General features: G+C 42.5%; 1 protein-coding gene across 2 annotated transcripts in view; it reads right to left on the bottom strand.

Moving 5' to 3' along the window:
- The window catches only part of LOC109904853 (membrane-associated phosphatidylinositol transfer protein 3), a 125,562-nt gene that overhangs the window by 40,884 nt on the left and 67,104 nt on the right, over nucleotides 1–17,574 (bottom strand). For both annotated transcript variants that reach the window (XM_031790848.1, XM_031790849.1), the window contains exons 8-10: nucleotides 16,944–17,137; nucleotides 12,833–12,990; nucleotides 10,022–10,192 (exon numbers count right to left, since the gene is read on the bottom strand). In XM_031790848.1, the coding sequence (XP_031646708.1) occupies nucleotides 10,022–10,192; nucleotides 12,833–12,990; nucleotides 16,944–17,137 (523 nt within the window). The remainder of the gene's footprint in view (nucleotides 1–10,021; nucleotides 10,193–12,832; nucleotides 12,991–16,943; nucleotides 17,138–17,574) is intronic.

The raw sequence follows: 17,574 nt of genomic DNA, 5'->3' as shown, positions 1-17,574 counted from the left end.
AACAGTCTGGAACTGTCGTCTGAGTTATGAGGGCTAATCTTGCTAGCTGTAGCGTTATCGTTATCTTGGGATTCAACAACGTTTTGGTCGTCCTTCTTGCCTCTCGGTCGGAGGTCCATGGCTCTTTGGGAAGGTAAGTACTTGACAATTTATCAGCCGATGTTAGAATATTGTTTCAACGTTGTTATTTAGGTAAAAATAGAATAACTTTGAAGAGCTCGGTTTGTCAACGTCTGCTCAGCTCCGTGGCATCACGTGCTCCCCTACATAAGTAAATTTATAGCAATTCCATGTACTTGTGATACTTACTTTTTAAAACCAAATACTTTAAGACTTTTACTCAAGTAGTATTTTAGTAGGTGACTTTTACTTGAGTAATTTTCTATTAAGGTATCTTTACTTTTACTAAAGTATGACAATTTAGTACTTTTTCCACCACTGGATGTGGCTGGGGATTATAGCATTTCTTTCACATGACCCATCAATTTAGATAAGTGTGTCTGGGTAAGCATCATCTAATATTTATAAAATATTTTTATCTGGACACTTTCTGTTTACCTGGAATTTTTCCTTATTGTAGGCTACTACTTTTACCACTTTTAGTCTTAATCTTTACTACACTACTCACTGTTTCGCACATGAGATGGGTGGGGCTGGCTTAAGAGCGTGTGAATAATGCTGAATGGGTGTTGACAAAGGAGAGCTCTCCAGTAGGTCCCAAATATTCAAAGGCCATTTTCTCAAAAGTGAGTTTAAAAGTTGATCAACTTTCAAAGCAGAATTACTTTCCCATTGTACCTCAAAAATGCAGTTGGTAGCTCTGAGTCTATACTTTTATCCAAAGTAAAAAAGAATGTGGCTACATAAGACCGATTTCAGCCGGTTGGTCACATACATGTATGCTTTCTTTCTCTGGCAGTATGATAACTAGGGCTCAGGCCTGGTTGGCATGGTTACAGTTCAGTGTTACAGTACAGTGTTGTTGTTTATAGTAATACAATCTGTAGTATAGGCTATCTGAGTGCATCAATATTGTTCCAATCAATTCTCCAGCTCTGGCAACATTATCATTAGCCTTCTGTAACATCTATGCCATGGTGTACTGTACTGTAGACAGAAAGAGGGAGAGGAAGGACAAAGACAGTGAATTGAATGTAAATTTAAAAAAATAAAAAAGCATTGACATAACAATATCCATAAAAGCAACCCCATAACAATATCCAACTTGGTATCTCCCAAATGGCACCCTATTCACTATATAGTCCACTACTTTTGATCAAGGTCGTGGTCAAAAGTAATGCACTATAGGGAATAGGGTCCCATTTGAGATGCAGACACAGTCTGTTGTCGGTCTGTCTTCTGTCTCAGTTATATGTAAGACACTTGTATAGCATGGTAATCTCTCTCATTACATTTAACATTGACTGACTGTTCCTCTGAAAGGAACAGACAGTCTGAGTGTCTGCCTGGGAAACATTTCATTGAGTGGCTGCCTGAATGTCTGCCTGGAGAACTTTCCATTAAGCACAGCCATATTTAAGGGCAGGTCTGTGTGTGTATAATGTATGTGTGTGTGTGTGTGTCTGTCAGAAGATGTGTGCATGCATTTGTTATGCATGTATGTGGATTTTTGTATTTGTATTTTTGTATGTGTGTGTGATTACTGGTTACCGAGCAGTGAATTACTGGATGCCACAGATGTAGAGGGTGGACCAGACCCTGTTTGATTACATGTTCTCAGCAGGATATGTCCTCTCCATGTTGAACCAGCGGATCCATCAGTAGTCAGGAATTTCATTTTTACATTATGACAGGGCCAGTAGAACACAAAGGCTGGATGATTTCTATTATGGGCAGCAGGGGGGAGGGGATGAGGGGGGAACTGTTTGAGAGAGCAGCATGGATGGTAGGATCTGGAGATACACAATGAGAGCATGTTCCTGTATCAGAATGCTAAACAGGGAGCAGTGCATCTTCACTTCTACTGGTCATCTGTTAGAGGACCCCCGCTTGTATTCCTTTATATAACCAGCTATCTATGGAGAGGCAATTTGTGTGCTGGATGCTTGTTTTCATGATGCTTCTGTGTTTATGTGTGTGTGTGTGTGTGTGTGTGTGTGTGTGTGTGTGTGTGTGTGTGTGTGTGTGTGTGTGTGTGTGTGTGTGTGTGTGTGTGTGTGTATGTATAAGTGTGTATTTACTATTTCTAATTATATTCCTGTGTGTTTGCATGTCTGCATATCAAAATATGTTATTGGGAGCCATCATCTATCAGCTTGGTCCTTAAAGGATGTCTACTTTCAATCGAATCCATTCCAGTGAGGTTAACTCTTTGTGTTGCTGCCGCTGTGACCTTTAGTGGGCGTTTAAACAAAGCATCGGATGCTTCTCCACGCTATCCGGCTGTCAGTCTAATTTCCCCCGTCTGTAAGGGACTGGCAGCCACAGCGGAATACCAATTCCAGGCCGCTTTCCCAGGCAGGCGTGTGGGGGAATCAGGTGGAGCTAATACAGGCCTGCGGTTATGGTGGCCCAAAAAAAAAAACAGTTTGGACTGGTCTTTTTAAAGGCATGGGGAAAGGTGCCATGGATGGTCACATACATCTTGATAGTGTCACACAGGGCTAAGTCAATGTTGGAAAATAAACAATCAGCATACTAGAGTGTGTGTGTCTATGGGAGAGTGAAAATAGTGTTTTGTTGTATGGCAATTGGTGTAAAAATGTGACTGGGTGTGACAGGTATTTTCTTTCATCTGTTGTATCCTTTCACATGCTTGAACACACACACACACACACCAGAGTTTCCGTTACATTGTAAAAAAAAAAAAAAAAAACTGCTGCTGCCCAATTGCCCGGGAGAAAAAGAAAATCCCATTGTAAAATAATGCATTTGATCCTATTCATTGTAGGAAATACCAGTCGATGGAAATACATTTGACCAGTCATCCTTATCTATAGGTTCATTTGCATCATTTTGTAGAATTAAATTGGCGCTTGGTTGTTTTTGTTAGTCGTTATGCTTATCACACGAGCCCAGCAGACAGATACAGAGCCTACAGTATCCGCAGAAATCTGTCAGCTAGCGCGGGAGCTGCTGCTACAGCTTCTCAAACAGCTCATGTTGCTGCTGGAGTGAAACATATGCTTTTATAAGCCCAATCATTGCTTAACAATTCTAAATGCAATCGTGTGTTAAAACTGTTTTGATGGCCACGATTAAAAAGAGCTACTAAAAATAGCTTTATTTCCCAATTGGTAAATGAAGCGCACTTACCATTCTCCATTCAAGTGCATATAAGAAACAGTAGGGAGGCTTCAGTGTGTCACACAACACTTTGGAGGCAGTAAGCATTTTGAAAACATATACTTAATTGTTTGAAACCTAAATGTTTTACTTTATATTATGAGGCATGTCTTACCTTTTGTCAAAGTGAAATAAGACCATAGAATTGTGAAGACAATTATTTTATAAAGACTTCAATATGCCATTGAAACCAGTAGCATAATTCTCTCATGTTTTCAAATAAACTTTGCTTCTTTGTCCAGTAGCCAAAGGCACAATGCTGGTCATATTAGCAACCCATGCTAGTTATTGCATCTTTAGATCTCCCCTTTTCAAAATTTCATTGCATTCTTGAGTTGCATGTTCTGTTATGAATAACCATCATCTAAATGTGATTTCTGTCATTCTGAGCATCGTTACGCACCCAATGCATATGGGTCCGGTAAATTTCTCAAATATTCTTTAAATTAAAATGCTGCAAGTCAATATTTTGGCACCACATTCTACTAACGCACACACAAACAAAGGGGCGGCAGGTAGCCTAGCGGTTAAAGCATTGGACTTGTAACCGAAAGGTTGAAAGATCGAATCCCCGAGCTGACAAGGTAAAAATCTGTCGTTCTGCCCCTGAACAAGGCAGTTAACCCCCTGTTTCTAGGCCGTCATTGAAAATAAGAATTTGTTCCTAACTGACCTGCCTAGTCAAATAAATGTAAAAAACACACACTCAATCAATTATCTGCTATCTTTAATGAGCCCTGTTACTTCTACTCTCAGTGGAGCCCTCATCCTCTGTCACTTCAGTGTTGTGGGGACTTTGTCTTTCACAGCACACTGCACACAGACAGGGGACACTGACTGTGACGCACTCTCTGTCGAGAGAAAGAAACGCCACCAGGATTTTAACGATGTGTGCTGGAGGAGAAACAGAGGTTGAGAGTGTGACAGAGAGAGAGAGTGATGGATGAGGGGGAGATGAGAGAAAGACAGAATCTTCTGAATGTTGGTGACTGCCATATAATGCAAAATATAAAATAAAATATTTGAAAGAAAATAAGACTGCGGGTGAAACAGAGAGGGATAAAGAGGGTCAGATGCTTGAGTTTCATGAGTGAGAGAGAGAGAGAGAGAGAGAGGCAGGAGAGAGAGAGAGAGAGAGAGGCAGGAAAGAGAGAGAGAGAGAGAGAGAGAAATATGACAATATCTGAAGGGGAGGTAATGACAGGGAGGTAGGAGAGGGGTGAGAGGAGAGGGCAGGGGGGTAGGAGAGGGGTGAGAGAAGAGGACAGGGGGGTAGGAGAGGGGCAAGAGAAGAGGACAGGGGCGTAGGAGAGGGGCGAGAGAAGAGGACAGGGGGTAGGAGAGGAGTGAGAGAAGAGGGCAGGGGGGTAGGAGAGGAGTGAGAGAAGAGGGCAGGGGGGTAGGAGAGGGGTGAAAGAAGAGGGCACGGGGTAGGAGAGGAGTGAGAGAAGAGGGCAGGGGGGTAGGAGAGGGGTGAAAGAAGAGGGCTGGGGGTAGGAGAGGGGTGAAAGAAGAGGGCAGGGGGGTAGGAGAGGGGTGAGGACAGAGGCGTAGGGAGCTACCAGGAGAACCAGGAGATCGATTAGGGACCACAACACCACTATCAGTATGGAGGGTCTGAGCTATAGATAGGGATTAAGGAGAATGAAAGCACCAAGGTTGTGGTGGACAGCAGACAGAAGGAGGAGATTTTCAGGATTATACTGTGGCCTTCACTACACCCCAGCTTCAAAGGTATACTGTTCTCTCTCTGTCTGTGTGTGTGTGTGTATGTGTGTGTGTGCGTGTAGAATATTGCTGCCGTGCAATGCAAGGACTGAACTCTCCCTGTGCGATATGAAAGACCTAACCATACAAACTCAGAAGTTGACAGCTCCAAAGCATTAGCTGTTTATCTATTACAGTACCAGATGATCCTCATTCACATCCAGCTCTAAGCTCAGTCAACAGAAACACAACCAAACAGAAAGCATATTTTCTCTGTATTACTGCCCGTCACAATAAAGCCTCCACAATGTGGATGGGTATTGATGGTAGAGCCTTACCCATAGGAGTAGCATTTGATCGCTTCACCATGCCATCATCGCTTTAACTAATTACCACATTATAGCACCAAGGGAAATGAGTGGGGTGTTTCAGTGTGTGTGTGTGCCTGCGTATGCGCGTGTGTGTGCCTGCATGGGTGTGTTTTCATTTAACTCATAATTTGACAGCCTCTGAGCCTGATCAATAGATTTAGTGGTGTAATTAAAACTCAGTAAAGCTGTGAGAGATTGTGGTTGTGTCCCAAATGGCACCCTATTCCCTATATAGAGCACTGCTTGTGCACTGCTTGTGCTCTATATAGGGAATAGGATACCATTTGGGAGGCAGACTGTGAGAGTGTGAAAGTCTCCTTGCACAACACCAGTCTCTCAAACTACTGATGCACCATGAGACTCCTCCCCTCTAATCAAACATCATGTTTTCTAACTGAGAGGGACTTCTGAATATGATGACACATATTGTGAGTAAGCAGTTTCCTAATATGGGGAGTTGCTAACAGATCATTTGCTGTTGTTGATGTTGCTGTGACATTATCATTTTTTTTTATGGTTACTTCACGAAGTAAAGTAGGGTAGAGTCCAGTATAGTATGTGTGAATGTGTGGGTAGAGTCCAGTATAGTATGTGTGAATGTGTGGGTAGAGTCCAGTATAGTATGTGTGAATGTGTGGGTAGAGTTCAGTGTAGTATGTGTGAATGTGTGGGTAGAGTTCAGTGTAGTTTGTGTGAATGTGTGGGTAGAGTTCAGTGTATTTTGTGTGAATGTGTGGGTAGAGTTCAGTGTAGTTTGTGTGAATGTGTAGGTAGAGTTCAGTGTAGTGTGTGTGAATGTGTGGGTAGAGTTCAGTGTAGTTTGTGTGAATGTGTGGGTAGAGTTCAGTGTAGTGTGTGTGAATGTGTGGGTAGAGTTCAGTGTAGTTTGTGTGAATGTGTGGGTAGAGTCCAGTATAGTATGTGTGAATGTGTGGGTAGAGTTCAGTGTAGTTTGTGTGAATGTGTGGGTTATAGTTCAGTGTAGTTTGTGTGAATGTGTGGGTAGAGTCCAGTGTAGTTTGTGTGAATGTGTGAGTAGAGCTCAGTGTAGTTTGTGTGAATGTGTGGGTAGAGTTCAGTGTAGTTTGTGTGAATGTGTAGGTAGAGCTCAGTGTAGTTTGTGTGAATGTGTGGGTAGAGTCCAGTATAGTATGTGTGAATGTGTGGGTAGAACCTAGTATAGTATGTGTGAATGTGTGGGTAGAGTCCAGTATAGTATGTGTGAATGTGTGGGTAGAGTCCAGTATAGTATGTGTGAATGTGTGGGTAGAACCTAGTATAGTATGTGTGAATGTGTGGATAGAGTCCAGTATAGTATGTGTGAATGTGTGGGTAGAACCTAGTATAGTATGTGTGAATGTGTGGGTAGAGTCCAGTATAGTATGTGTGAATGTGTGGGTAGAGTCCAGTATAGTATGTGTGAATGTGTGGGTAGAGTCCAGTATAGTATGTGTGAATGTGTGGGTAGAGTCCAGTATAGTATGTGTGAATGTGTGGGTAGAGTCCAGTATAGTATGTGTGAATGTGTGGGTAGAGTCCAGTATAGTATGTGTGAATGTGTGGGTAGAGTTCAGTGTAGTTTGTGTGAATGTGTTGGTAGAGTTCAGTGTATTTTGTGTGAATGTGTGGGTAGAGTTCAGTGTATTTTGTGTGAATGTGTGGGTAGAGTTCAGTGTAGTTTGTGTGAATGTGTGGGTAGAGTTCAGTGTAGTGTGTGTGAATGTGTGGGTAGAGTTCAGTGTAGTTTGTGTGAATGTGTGGGTAGAGTTCAGTGTAGTGTGTGTGAATGTGTGGGTAGAGTTCAGTGTAGTTTGTGTGAATGTGTGGGTAGAGTCCAGTATAGTATGTGTGAATGTGTGGGTAGAGTTCAGTGTAGTTTGTGTGAATGTGTGGGTTATAGTTCAGTGTAGTTTGTGTGAATGTGTGGGTAGAGTCCAGTGTAGTTTGTGTGAATGTGTGAGTAGAGCTCAGTGTAGTTTGTGTGAATGTGTGGGTAGAGTTCAGTGTAGTTTGTGTGAATGTGTAGGTAGAGCTCAGTGTAGTTTGTGTGAATGTGTGGGTAGAGTCCAGTATAGTATGTGTGAATGTGTGGGTAGAACCTAGTATAGTATGTGTGAATGTGTGGGTAGAGTCCAGTATAGTAATGTGTGAATGTGTGGGTAGAGTCCAGTATAGTATGTGTGAATGTGTGGGTAGAGTCCAGTATAGTATGTGTGAATGTGTGGGTAGAACCTAGTATAGTATGTGTGAATGTGTGGGTAGAGTCCAGTATAGTATGTGTGAATGTGCGGGTAGAACCTAGTATAGTATGTGTGAATGTGTGGGTAGAACCTAGTATAGTATGTGTGAATGTGTGGGTAGAATCCAGTATAGTATGTGTGAATGTGTGGGTAGAACCTAGTATAGTATGTGTGAATGTGTGGGTAGAGTCCAGTATAGTATGTGTGAATGTGCGGGTAGAACCTAGTATAGTATGTGTGAATGTGTGGGTAGAACCTAGTATAGTATGTGTGAATGTGTGGGTAGAGTCCAGTATAGTATGTGTGAATGTGTGGGTAGAGTCCAGTATAGTATGTGTGAATGTGTGGGTAGAGTCCAGTATAGTATGTGTGAATGTGTGGGTAGAGTCCAGTATAGTATGTGTGAATGTGTGGGTAGAGTTCAGTGTAGTATGTGTGAATGTGTGGGTAGAGTTCAGTGTAGTTTGTGTGAATGTGTTGGTAGAGTTCAGTGTATTTTGTGTGAATGTGTGGGTAGAGTTCAGTGTAGTTTGTGTGAATGTGTGGGTAGAGTTCAGTGTAGTGTGTGTGAATGTGTGGGTAGAGTTCAGTGTAGTGTGTGTGAATGTGTGGGTAGAGTTCAGTGTAGTGTGTGTGAATGTGTGGGTAGAGTTCAGTGTAGTTTGTGTGAATGTGTGGGTAGAGTCCAGTATAGTATGTGTGAATGTGTGGGTAGAGTTCAGTGTAGTATGTGTGAATGTGTGGGTTATAGTTCAGTGTAGTTTGTGTGAATGTGTGGGTAGAGTCCAGTGTAGTTTGTGTGAATGTGTGAGTAGAGCTCAGTGTAGTTTGTGTGAATGTGTGGGTAGAGTTCAGTGTAGTTTGTATGAATGTGTAGGTAGAGCTCAGTGTAGTTTGTGTGAATGTGTGGGTAGAGTCCAGTATAGTATGTGTGAATGTGTGGGTAGAGTCCAGTATAGTATGTGTGAATGTGTGGGTAGAGTCCAGTATAGTATGTGTGAATGTGTGGGTAGAGTCCAGTATAGTATGTGTGAATGTGTGGGTAGAACCTAGTATAGTATGTGTGAATGTGTGGGTAGAGTCCAGTATAGTATGTGTGAATGTGTGGGTAGAACCTAGTATAGTATGTGTGAATGTGTGGGTAGAGTCCAGTATAGTATGTGTGAATGTATGGGTAGAGTCCAGTATAGTATGTGTGAATGTGTGGGTAGAACCTAGTATAGTATGTGTGAATGTGTGGGTAGAGTCCAGTATAGTATGTGTGAATGTGTGGGTAGAGTCCAGTATAGTATGTGTGAATGTGTGGGTAGAGTCCAGTATAGTATGTGTGAATGTGTGGGTAGAGTCCAGTATAGTATGTGTGAATGTGTGGGTAGAGTCCAGTATAGTATGTGTGAATGTGTGGGTAGAGTCCAGTATAGTATGTGTGAATGTGTGGGTAGAGTTCAGTGTAGTATGTGTGAATGTGTGGGTAGAGTTCAGTGTAGTATGTGTGAATGTGTGGGTAGAGTTCAGTGTAGTTTGTGTGAATGTGTTGGTAGAGTTCAGTGTATTTTGTGTGAATGTGTGGGTAGAGTTCAGTGTAGTTTGTGTGAATGTGTGGGTAGAGTTCAGTGTAGTGTGTGTGAATGTGTGGGTAGAGTTCAGTGTAGTTTGTGTGAATGTGTGGGTAGAGTTCAGTGTAGTGTGTGTGAATGTGTGGGTAGAGTTCAGTGTAGTTTGTGTGAATGTGTGGGTAGAGTCCAGTATAGTATGTGTGAATGTGTGGGTAGAGTTCAGTGTAGTTTGTGTGAATGTGTGGGTTATAGTTCAGTGTAGTTTGTGTGAATGTGTGGGTAGAGTCCAGTGTAGTTTGTGTGAATGTGTGAGTAGAGCTCAGTGTAGTTTGTGTGAATGTGTGGGTAGAGTTCAGTGTAGTTTGTGTGAATGTGTAGGTAGAGCTCAGTGTAGTTTGTGTGAATGTGTGGGTAGAGCTCAGTGTAGTTTGTGTGAATGTGTGGGTAGAGTTCAGTGTAGTTTGTGCGAATGTGTGGGTAGAGTCCAGTGAGTGTGCATAGAGGAAAAAACTAAAGTGCAAATAGTCTGGGTGGCTATTTGATTAACTGTTCAGCAGTCTTATGGCTTGTGGGTAAAAGCTGTTCAGGAGCCGTTTGGTCCCAGTCTTGGCGCTCCAGTACTGCTTGCCGTGCGGTAGCAGAAATAACAGTCTAAGTCAAGATGCTCTAAACGGTGTAGTGTAGAACCAACCTACTTAGAATTATCCAAATATTTCACACTGGATTTGAAATGCAAAACCCAAAAGCTGATGAATACAGTACGGCGATACAATTATAACAGAAAATGGTATCTCCTCCATAGTTGAATTGATTTTCTATTAACACTTTCCCTCTGACTCACCTATTAGTGTACAGCGTCCGTCTCCCAGGGGGTAGCGCTGGTAGCGTGGCATGGGGAAGGGGGGCAGCTTGTGGAAGAGGGGCTCCAGCAGGGGCTCCAGTCTGGAGGCAGAGGGGTCCGAGGGGTAGAACAGGTTGAAGATCTGGGTGCAGGCAGGACGGAGTTGGCTTACTGAGGGACACAGGACAGCAGACAGCAGAGATTGGTAGGCTCTTAGTCTGTGAACTAATAAATTATAAGGCTTGTGTGTACAAAATGTGTAATGTGATGTGCAGTGATGTAAAGTACTTAAGTAAAAATACTTTAAAGTACTACTTAAGACATTTTTGGGGGTATCTGTACTTTACTATTAATATTTTTGCTAACTTTAACTTTTTACTCCATTCATTTTCCCTGACACCCAAAAGTACTCGTTACATTTTGACAGGAAAATTGTCCAATTCACACACTTATCAAGAGAACATCCCTGGTCATCCCTACTGCATCAGATCTGACGGACTCACTAAACAGAGAACATCCCTGGCCATCCCTACTGCATCTGATCTGACAGACTCACTAAACAGAAAACATCCCTGGTCATCCCTACTGCATCTGATCTGACAGACTCACTAAACAGAAAACATCCCTGGTCATCCCTACTGCATCTGATCTGACAGACTCACTAAACAGAGAACACCCCTGGTCATCCCTACTGCATCTGATCTGACAGACTCACTAAACAGAGAACATCCCTGGTCATCCCTACTGCATCTGATCTGGCAGACTCACTAAACAGAAAACATCCCTGGTCATCCCTACTGCATCTGATCTGACAGACTCACTAAACAGAGAACATCCCTGGTCATCCCTACTGCATCTGATCTGACAGACTCACTAAACAGAGAACATCCCTGGTCATCCCTACTGCATCTGATCTGGCAGACTCACTAAACAGAAAACATCCCTGGTCATCCCTACTGCATCTGATCTGACGGACTCACTAAACAGAGAACATCCCTGGTCATCCCTACTGCATCTGATCTGACAGACTCACTAAACAGAGAACATCCCTGGTCATCCCTACTGCATCTCATCTGGCAGACTCACTAAACAGAAAACATCCCTGGTCATCCCTACTGCATCTGATCTGACAGACTCACTAAACAGAGAACATCCCTGGTCATCCCTACTGCATCTGATCTGGCGGACTCACTAAACAGAGAACATCCCTGGTCATCCCTACTGCATCTGATCTGACAGACTAACTAAACAGAGAACATCCCTGGTCATCCCTACTGCATCTGATCTGACAGACTCACTAAACAGAAAACATCCCTGGTCATCCCTACTGCATCTGATCTGACGGACTCACTAAACAGAGAACATCCCTGGTCATCCCTACTGCATCTGATCTGACAGACTCACTAAACAGAAAACATCCCTGGTCATCCCTACTGCATCTGATCTGACGGACTCACTAAACATAGAACATCCCTGGTCATCCCTACTGCATCTGATCTGACAGACTCACTAAACAGAGAACATCCCTGGTCATCCCTACTGCATCTGATCTGACAGACTCACTAAACAGAGAACATCCCTGGTCATCCCTACTGCATCTGATCTGGCAGACTCACTAAACAGAAAACATCCCTGGTCATCCCTACTGCATCTGATCTGACAGACTCACTAAACAGAAAACATCCCTGGTCATCCCTACTGCATCTGATCTGACAGACTCACTAAACAGAGAACATCCCTGGTCATCCCTACTGCATCTGATCTGGCGGACTCACTAAACAGAGAACATCCCTGGTCATCCCTACTGCATCTGATCTGGCGGACTCACTAAACAGAAAACATCCCTGGTCATCCCTACTGCATCTGATCTGACGGACTCACTAAACAGAGAACATCCCTGGTCATCCCTACTGCATCTGATCTGACAGACTCACTAAACAGAAAACATCCCTGGTCATCCCTACTGCATCTGATCTGACGGACTCACTAAACAGAAAACATCCATGGTCATCCCTACTGCATCTGATCTGACGGACTCACTAAACAGAGAACATCCCTGGTCATCCCTACTGCATCTGATCTGGCAGACTCACTAAACAGAAAACATCCATGGTCATCCCTACTGCATCTGATCTGACGGACTCACTAAACAGAAAACATCCATGGTCATCCCTACTGCATCTGATCTGACGGACTCACTAAACAGAGAACATCCCTGGTCATCCCTACTGCATCTGATCTGGCAGACTCACTAAACAGAAAACATCCATGGTCATCCCTACTGCATCTGATCTGGCGGACTCACTAAACACAAATGCTTTGTTTGTAAATGATGTCTGAGTGTTGTAGAATGCCCCTGACTATCCTCCAATAAAAAAGAAAATAATTCCCTGTCTGGTTTGCTTAATATAATATAAAGAATGTTAAGTACATTTTAGCAATTCTATTTACTTTTGATACTTCAGTATATTTAAAACCAAAAACTTTTAGACTTTCACTCAAGTAGTATTTTAGTAGGTGACTTTTACTTGAGTAATTTTCTATTCAGGTATCTTTACTCAAGTATGACAATAGAGTACTTTTTCCTCCACTGGTGATGTGTGGGAAAGGCAGCCATTTAAATATATTTATAGTCTAAAAAGGCTCTAAAAAGCTGCATCTGACATAGTGGTATATTCAAGCAAAAGAAGTATGATGATCGATCTGGTCCATCGGCGAGGTAGCTAAAAATTGTGGGGAAGGTGTTGCATCAGGGTCTGCCTAGACACAGAGGTGTGTGAGAAGTGTGTGTGTTTCTCTAACAACACCTACCCTGGACAGCAGGCAGTACTGTACGTCTCATGGCCAGCACCAGGCCCAGTGGACAGCCCAGCAGGAAACATTCAGAGACCTCAAAGTCAAACCTCCCTGGGTTCAAAATCAGACTACTGCTGCTGCCGGGACGCAGGTCCACCCCCTCCTGCATCAGACTGGGAGAAGAGGAAGGAGGGAGGGATGGAAGGAGAGAGGGAGATGAAAGAGAAGAGAGAAGTAGAGAGAATGTGTTTTATTTTTATAAACCAAATCTACAAATGTTGCAATCCCTGTAGAAAAACAAGAAAATGGATGGGTGTATACCCAAACAACAAATCTACTACCTCGTTCTTAGAGAGACTGACTCAAATTCAAATACTGCATCTCCCCTACTCATTATAATGGATTTTATTACTAAATCCACTGTGTGTGTCCTGAGTGAGCATGTACATAACAGGTTGGATGAGCATGTGTGTGGTAAGCACATGTTATCTGGGAGACAAGACTGAGGCCTTAGTAGGCAGAGCAGAGAGATGGATGGGGCTTGTGGATGTTTGAACAGCCAAACTGGCCTTAAACCTACTGCATGGCTATAAACCTACAGACCCTGTAGCTGTAGAAGACCTCTTGACCCCTCCAGTTTAACCATAACTAACACTTCCATCACAAAGGCCAGCATGGAGAAGAGGATTATGGTCTGTGGCCAGCCTAAAAGGGTAAATCAATCTGCCTTGAATTGCCGGATGCTCTATTTGTCTTTCATCTTCCCACTACCTGCCTCTCTCACTTACTCTAAATTACAAACTACTTTCCTGCCCTCTGCAACTGCCTGACTATATGATAAAGTAAAAACATAATTGCAAAAGGGTTTTCTAATGAACAATTAGCCTTTTAAATGATAAACATGGATTAGCTAACACATTGTGCCATTGGAACACAGGAGTGATGGTTGCTGATAATGGGCCCCTGTACGCCTACGTAGATATCCCATTAAAAATCAGCAGTTTCCAGCTACAATACTAATTTACAATATTAACAATGTCTACACTGTATTTCTGATCAATTATGTTATTTTAATGGATAAAAAAATATGCTTTTCTTTGTAAAACAAGGATATTTCTAAATAACCCCAAACTTTTGAATGTAGTACATATATAAATTGACAGTTATGACAGAATCCTGGAGGTTTTCTCCAAGGTGTGAACATATTTCTACAAGTCCAGGCAATAACAGGCGACACTGATAATTCGAGCTTGACTCCCAAGTTTCTAAACCGTACCAAACCATATTTGGTATAGTGTCGCCATAATATTTGAATTGAGGAAGTGTGAACATAATTGTGATATTTTAGTGATCCGCAGTAGAATACGTCCTAAATGCCCCCTGCCTTCAGATCAGATGTGAGCTTAACAGCTAACTTGCACTTGTTATGCATTTTTAGGCTATGGATGAGAAAGTGAACTAGTTCCAAACGCGTAGCTCAGTTGAATGCAGCTTTGCGATCTATTGACATCAAGGGTTGCATTAAATAGGCACAATATTTTTTATGATGCATTTGGCGATGTTCAATTAATTTGCACAAAACGTATAAACAAAAGCATTCACTGTGAAATTTGATACACGTAGGCCATCCATATATAGGCTATGCGCAGCACTTCGTTCAATTTATCGAAGCAGTTATTGTTTTCTTGCTCAAACCTCGAGCAACACCTGTAAAACTCAAGACCTTTTCTCTCAAAACACAGGGATGTCGATTCGCACGGGACTAGTATTATCAGAAGTTTGCCAAATAAATTTAGGCTATTCTGGTTAGATGTCCAGATTTCAGTTTTAATTGAACCCATATTAACAATAGGCTACAGTTCCCTTGACAAGCCATAGGCCTATTTGAAGTCCCGTTTTTTGACTGTGGAATTTGTATAGCGACTCACGATCATCACACATAACAGCCGGTGTTGTGCCCAAAATCCCCCCTGACAGAATTCTCCCCTCCTTCGCGTTCTTCATTGCTGCGACTTGCTTGCTAGTTGAGATTTCTGCTCTTCACTCCATTGACAGTTTAGCCTGCCTGTCTGCAGTTTTCGGTTTGTCTATTTGTTTCAATATGGTGACCTGGGCGGCTGTCCATGTCGCCCATACCTAAATCCGCTACTGATTTGTATTAGTCTATAAATAAATCTCTTTGTCAAAATTCTTCATCTCTCCAATGTCTTATTCGACCAGTATTTTTGAAAGTGTAAGTATAATAATTCAGTCATAGCTGTTCTGAAATGTTTATTGCTTGCCAACATTTGACTCCCTCCTCTGTGTTTAATATAACACACATACATTAATTATTCATTTTGGTTGATGTGAAGTTTGTTCTATAGAAAGAATTTGACTCTGTGTGCCACAGAAAGTATTTGAATCTAGCCACAAAATTAAGGAAAATAGAAGGGGGGGGGGGGGGGGGGGGCAATTCTGGCAGGATGCTATCATCCTCTTTAACCACTCCACCAAATCTTTTCCAAACATTACTTTTCTGTCCCTCCCTTCTCTTTATTTTCAACTCTCCTTTCTCTGCTTTTGTTTCATTGAGTTAAACTTCGACAATGCCCTTTTTTCCACCATGGATTGATGTTAACATTTTCTGCCTCTTCTCAAAAACATTATTTGGCGATTGTCTGTGTCGGCAATTTGGAGCGTATACATTTAAGCCCTAAAGTATAGGCTTAAGCACTAATACCAGATAGCCTAAAATAATGAAAGAAAAATGTCAATGTAGACTATATACATTTCACAATAAAGATACATTTACGGATTTTTTAAAGGTTTTGTTTCTCTTTATTCAAAGCGCCCACCAACCACCCACCCTTCAGCCATGCAATATTTAATTACCCTAAATCCACACGGCAGATATAACTGCAGGGACTGCGGGTAGAGTAAAATCCCCTGGTTGAGGTGAAAAGGGAAGCTTTTGACAGGCAGGTGACCCAGAGATAGGCAGGCTTCCCAGAGGCCCCTGATGAGTGGGCTGATGCCTGGGTATCACAGCTCTAAAAACAGCCTAAACTGAACCAGAGCAGAGCCCTCCCTGTGAGGGGCTGGGGATACCCTGTGGGATGGGCTGGGGGAACTTTCATAGAGAATATGGTGCCATTTACGATTCAGCCTAGGTTGCCAGGGATCTGGCTACTGTAGCCTTCTAAATAAAATGGTATTTCTATGACTATAACTATGTGAGCCTCACATGTGACTTGGAATGGAAACACTGGTTGCTTGGTGCTGGTTAATTGGTAGCATGGTAGTGAGCTGGGAGCTCCCCATCCAGCCAGCTATAGCTGCAGTAGTCAGTCTCCTACAGTATGCACACTGGCTATTTATAGACTACAACAGGCCGTCAGGGAGGCCGGCAAGGTAGACAGGCAGGCATATATTGTAGATAGACAGAGAGAAAGGCAGACAAGCAGACAGGCAAGAAAGGCAGACAGAAATGCAGACAAGCAGGCAGGTAGACAGGCAGGCAGAAAGGACCATATAACAGCAAATATTGATGACAGAGTGACACACATAGAAATAAAACATCCCATGACAACCTGGCTGAGGGCCAGATAGCTACAGTACATCTGGGTTATCCCATCACACCACAGAGAACATAGCTAGATGGATAGATGTGCACTCATACACACATCATTCAAAATGTCACTGGAAATGTCTGGAATAAACATCGGGTATAGAACTGCGTGATAAGAAAACATGTATTCAGATATGATTCTAATGACAGGGGTATACGGCAAGAATGTGATGGTAGGAGTATACTATTATGGGATTTTCCCTAAGTCTGAGTATCTACATACAGTATTTAACCTTTATCTTCATTGAATCGGAATGTCAACAGAGTCCTTGCCAAGAGAGAGAAAAGGCAGAATAATCCCCACTGTGTATCACAGTGAGCAAAGGAAAAGTACACTGTTAGCACTGCCTCATAATCCAAACATGGTGCATGAATTGTGCTTTTGGAGGTATTGTCCCCCACTTTTGGAGGACAATAGAAATTGAAATTAGAGTTAGGGTTGAGCCGGGTGTGGACATGAAGCTAGGGTTAGGGTTATGGCTAGCTTCTATCAGGGTGCTGTTCTGTCTACAGTACCTGCTGAAGAAGCTGTGTTGTCCTGTAGATGTGTCTCCATCGTACGAGTCGCTCTGTTTCCTGCTGAGGGGCTGTCTGGCCTGGCTGTTTCCATCGCTGGGCATTGCCGAGATATCAATGTTGCTCTTACTCAGCCTCTTACTGGAGCTGAGGCCCAGGCTGGGGCTGTGACAGGGGCTGTCCTCAGGGTTATCCTGCGTGGGAGGAAGAGAGCGAGGGACACAAGCCTTCACCCTTCACTCACACTCAAATACCATAACTGTACAAAAACAAGCAGCTCATTGCTAATCCCTCTCTCTCAGCACATATGAGAATGTGGGAGCTGGCTAGCTACCAGACCTGGATTTAAATACATGTGTATTTGAGTATTTCTATTTGAAATACTTGTTTTCTGTGTATGAGTATTTTTGTTCAAATTCTTGTTTCTAAATACATGATTTAAAATAGCCTTAGGACCAAACAGACCTGAGTTTAAATGCATGGAGTATTTAAATATTTGTATTTAAAAATACACTTGCCTGTGTTTGAGTATTTTTCAAATACAAACCAATACTTTCCATGTGTATTTCCAAATACATTCTAATATTCAACTACTTAATTTGAAATGTCTCTGAAAGTAATTGAAATACCC

This window comes from Oncorhynchus kisutch, linkage group LG15 (assembly GCF_002021735.2).
Source record: "Oncorhynchus kisutch isolate 150728-3 linkage group LG15, Okis_V2, whole genome shotgun sequence".
NCBI classification, from domain to species: domain Eukaryota; kingdom Metazoa; phylum Chordata; class Actinopteri; order Salmoniformes; family Salmonidae; genus Oncorhynchus; species Oncorhynchus kisutch.
The sequence above is the reverse complement of the archived record's forward strand: the minus strand, read 5'-3'. Positions and strand labels throughout refer to the sequence as shown.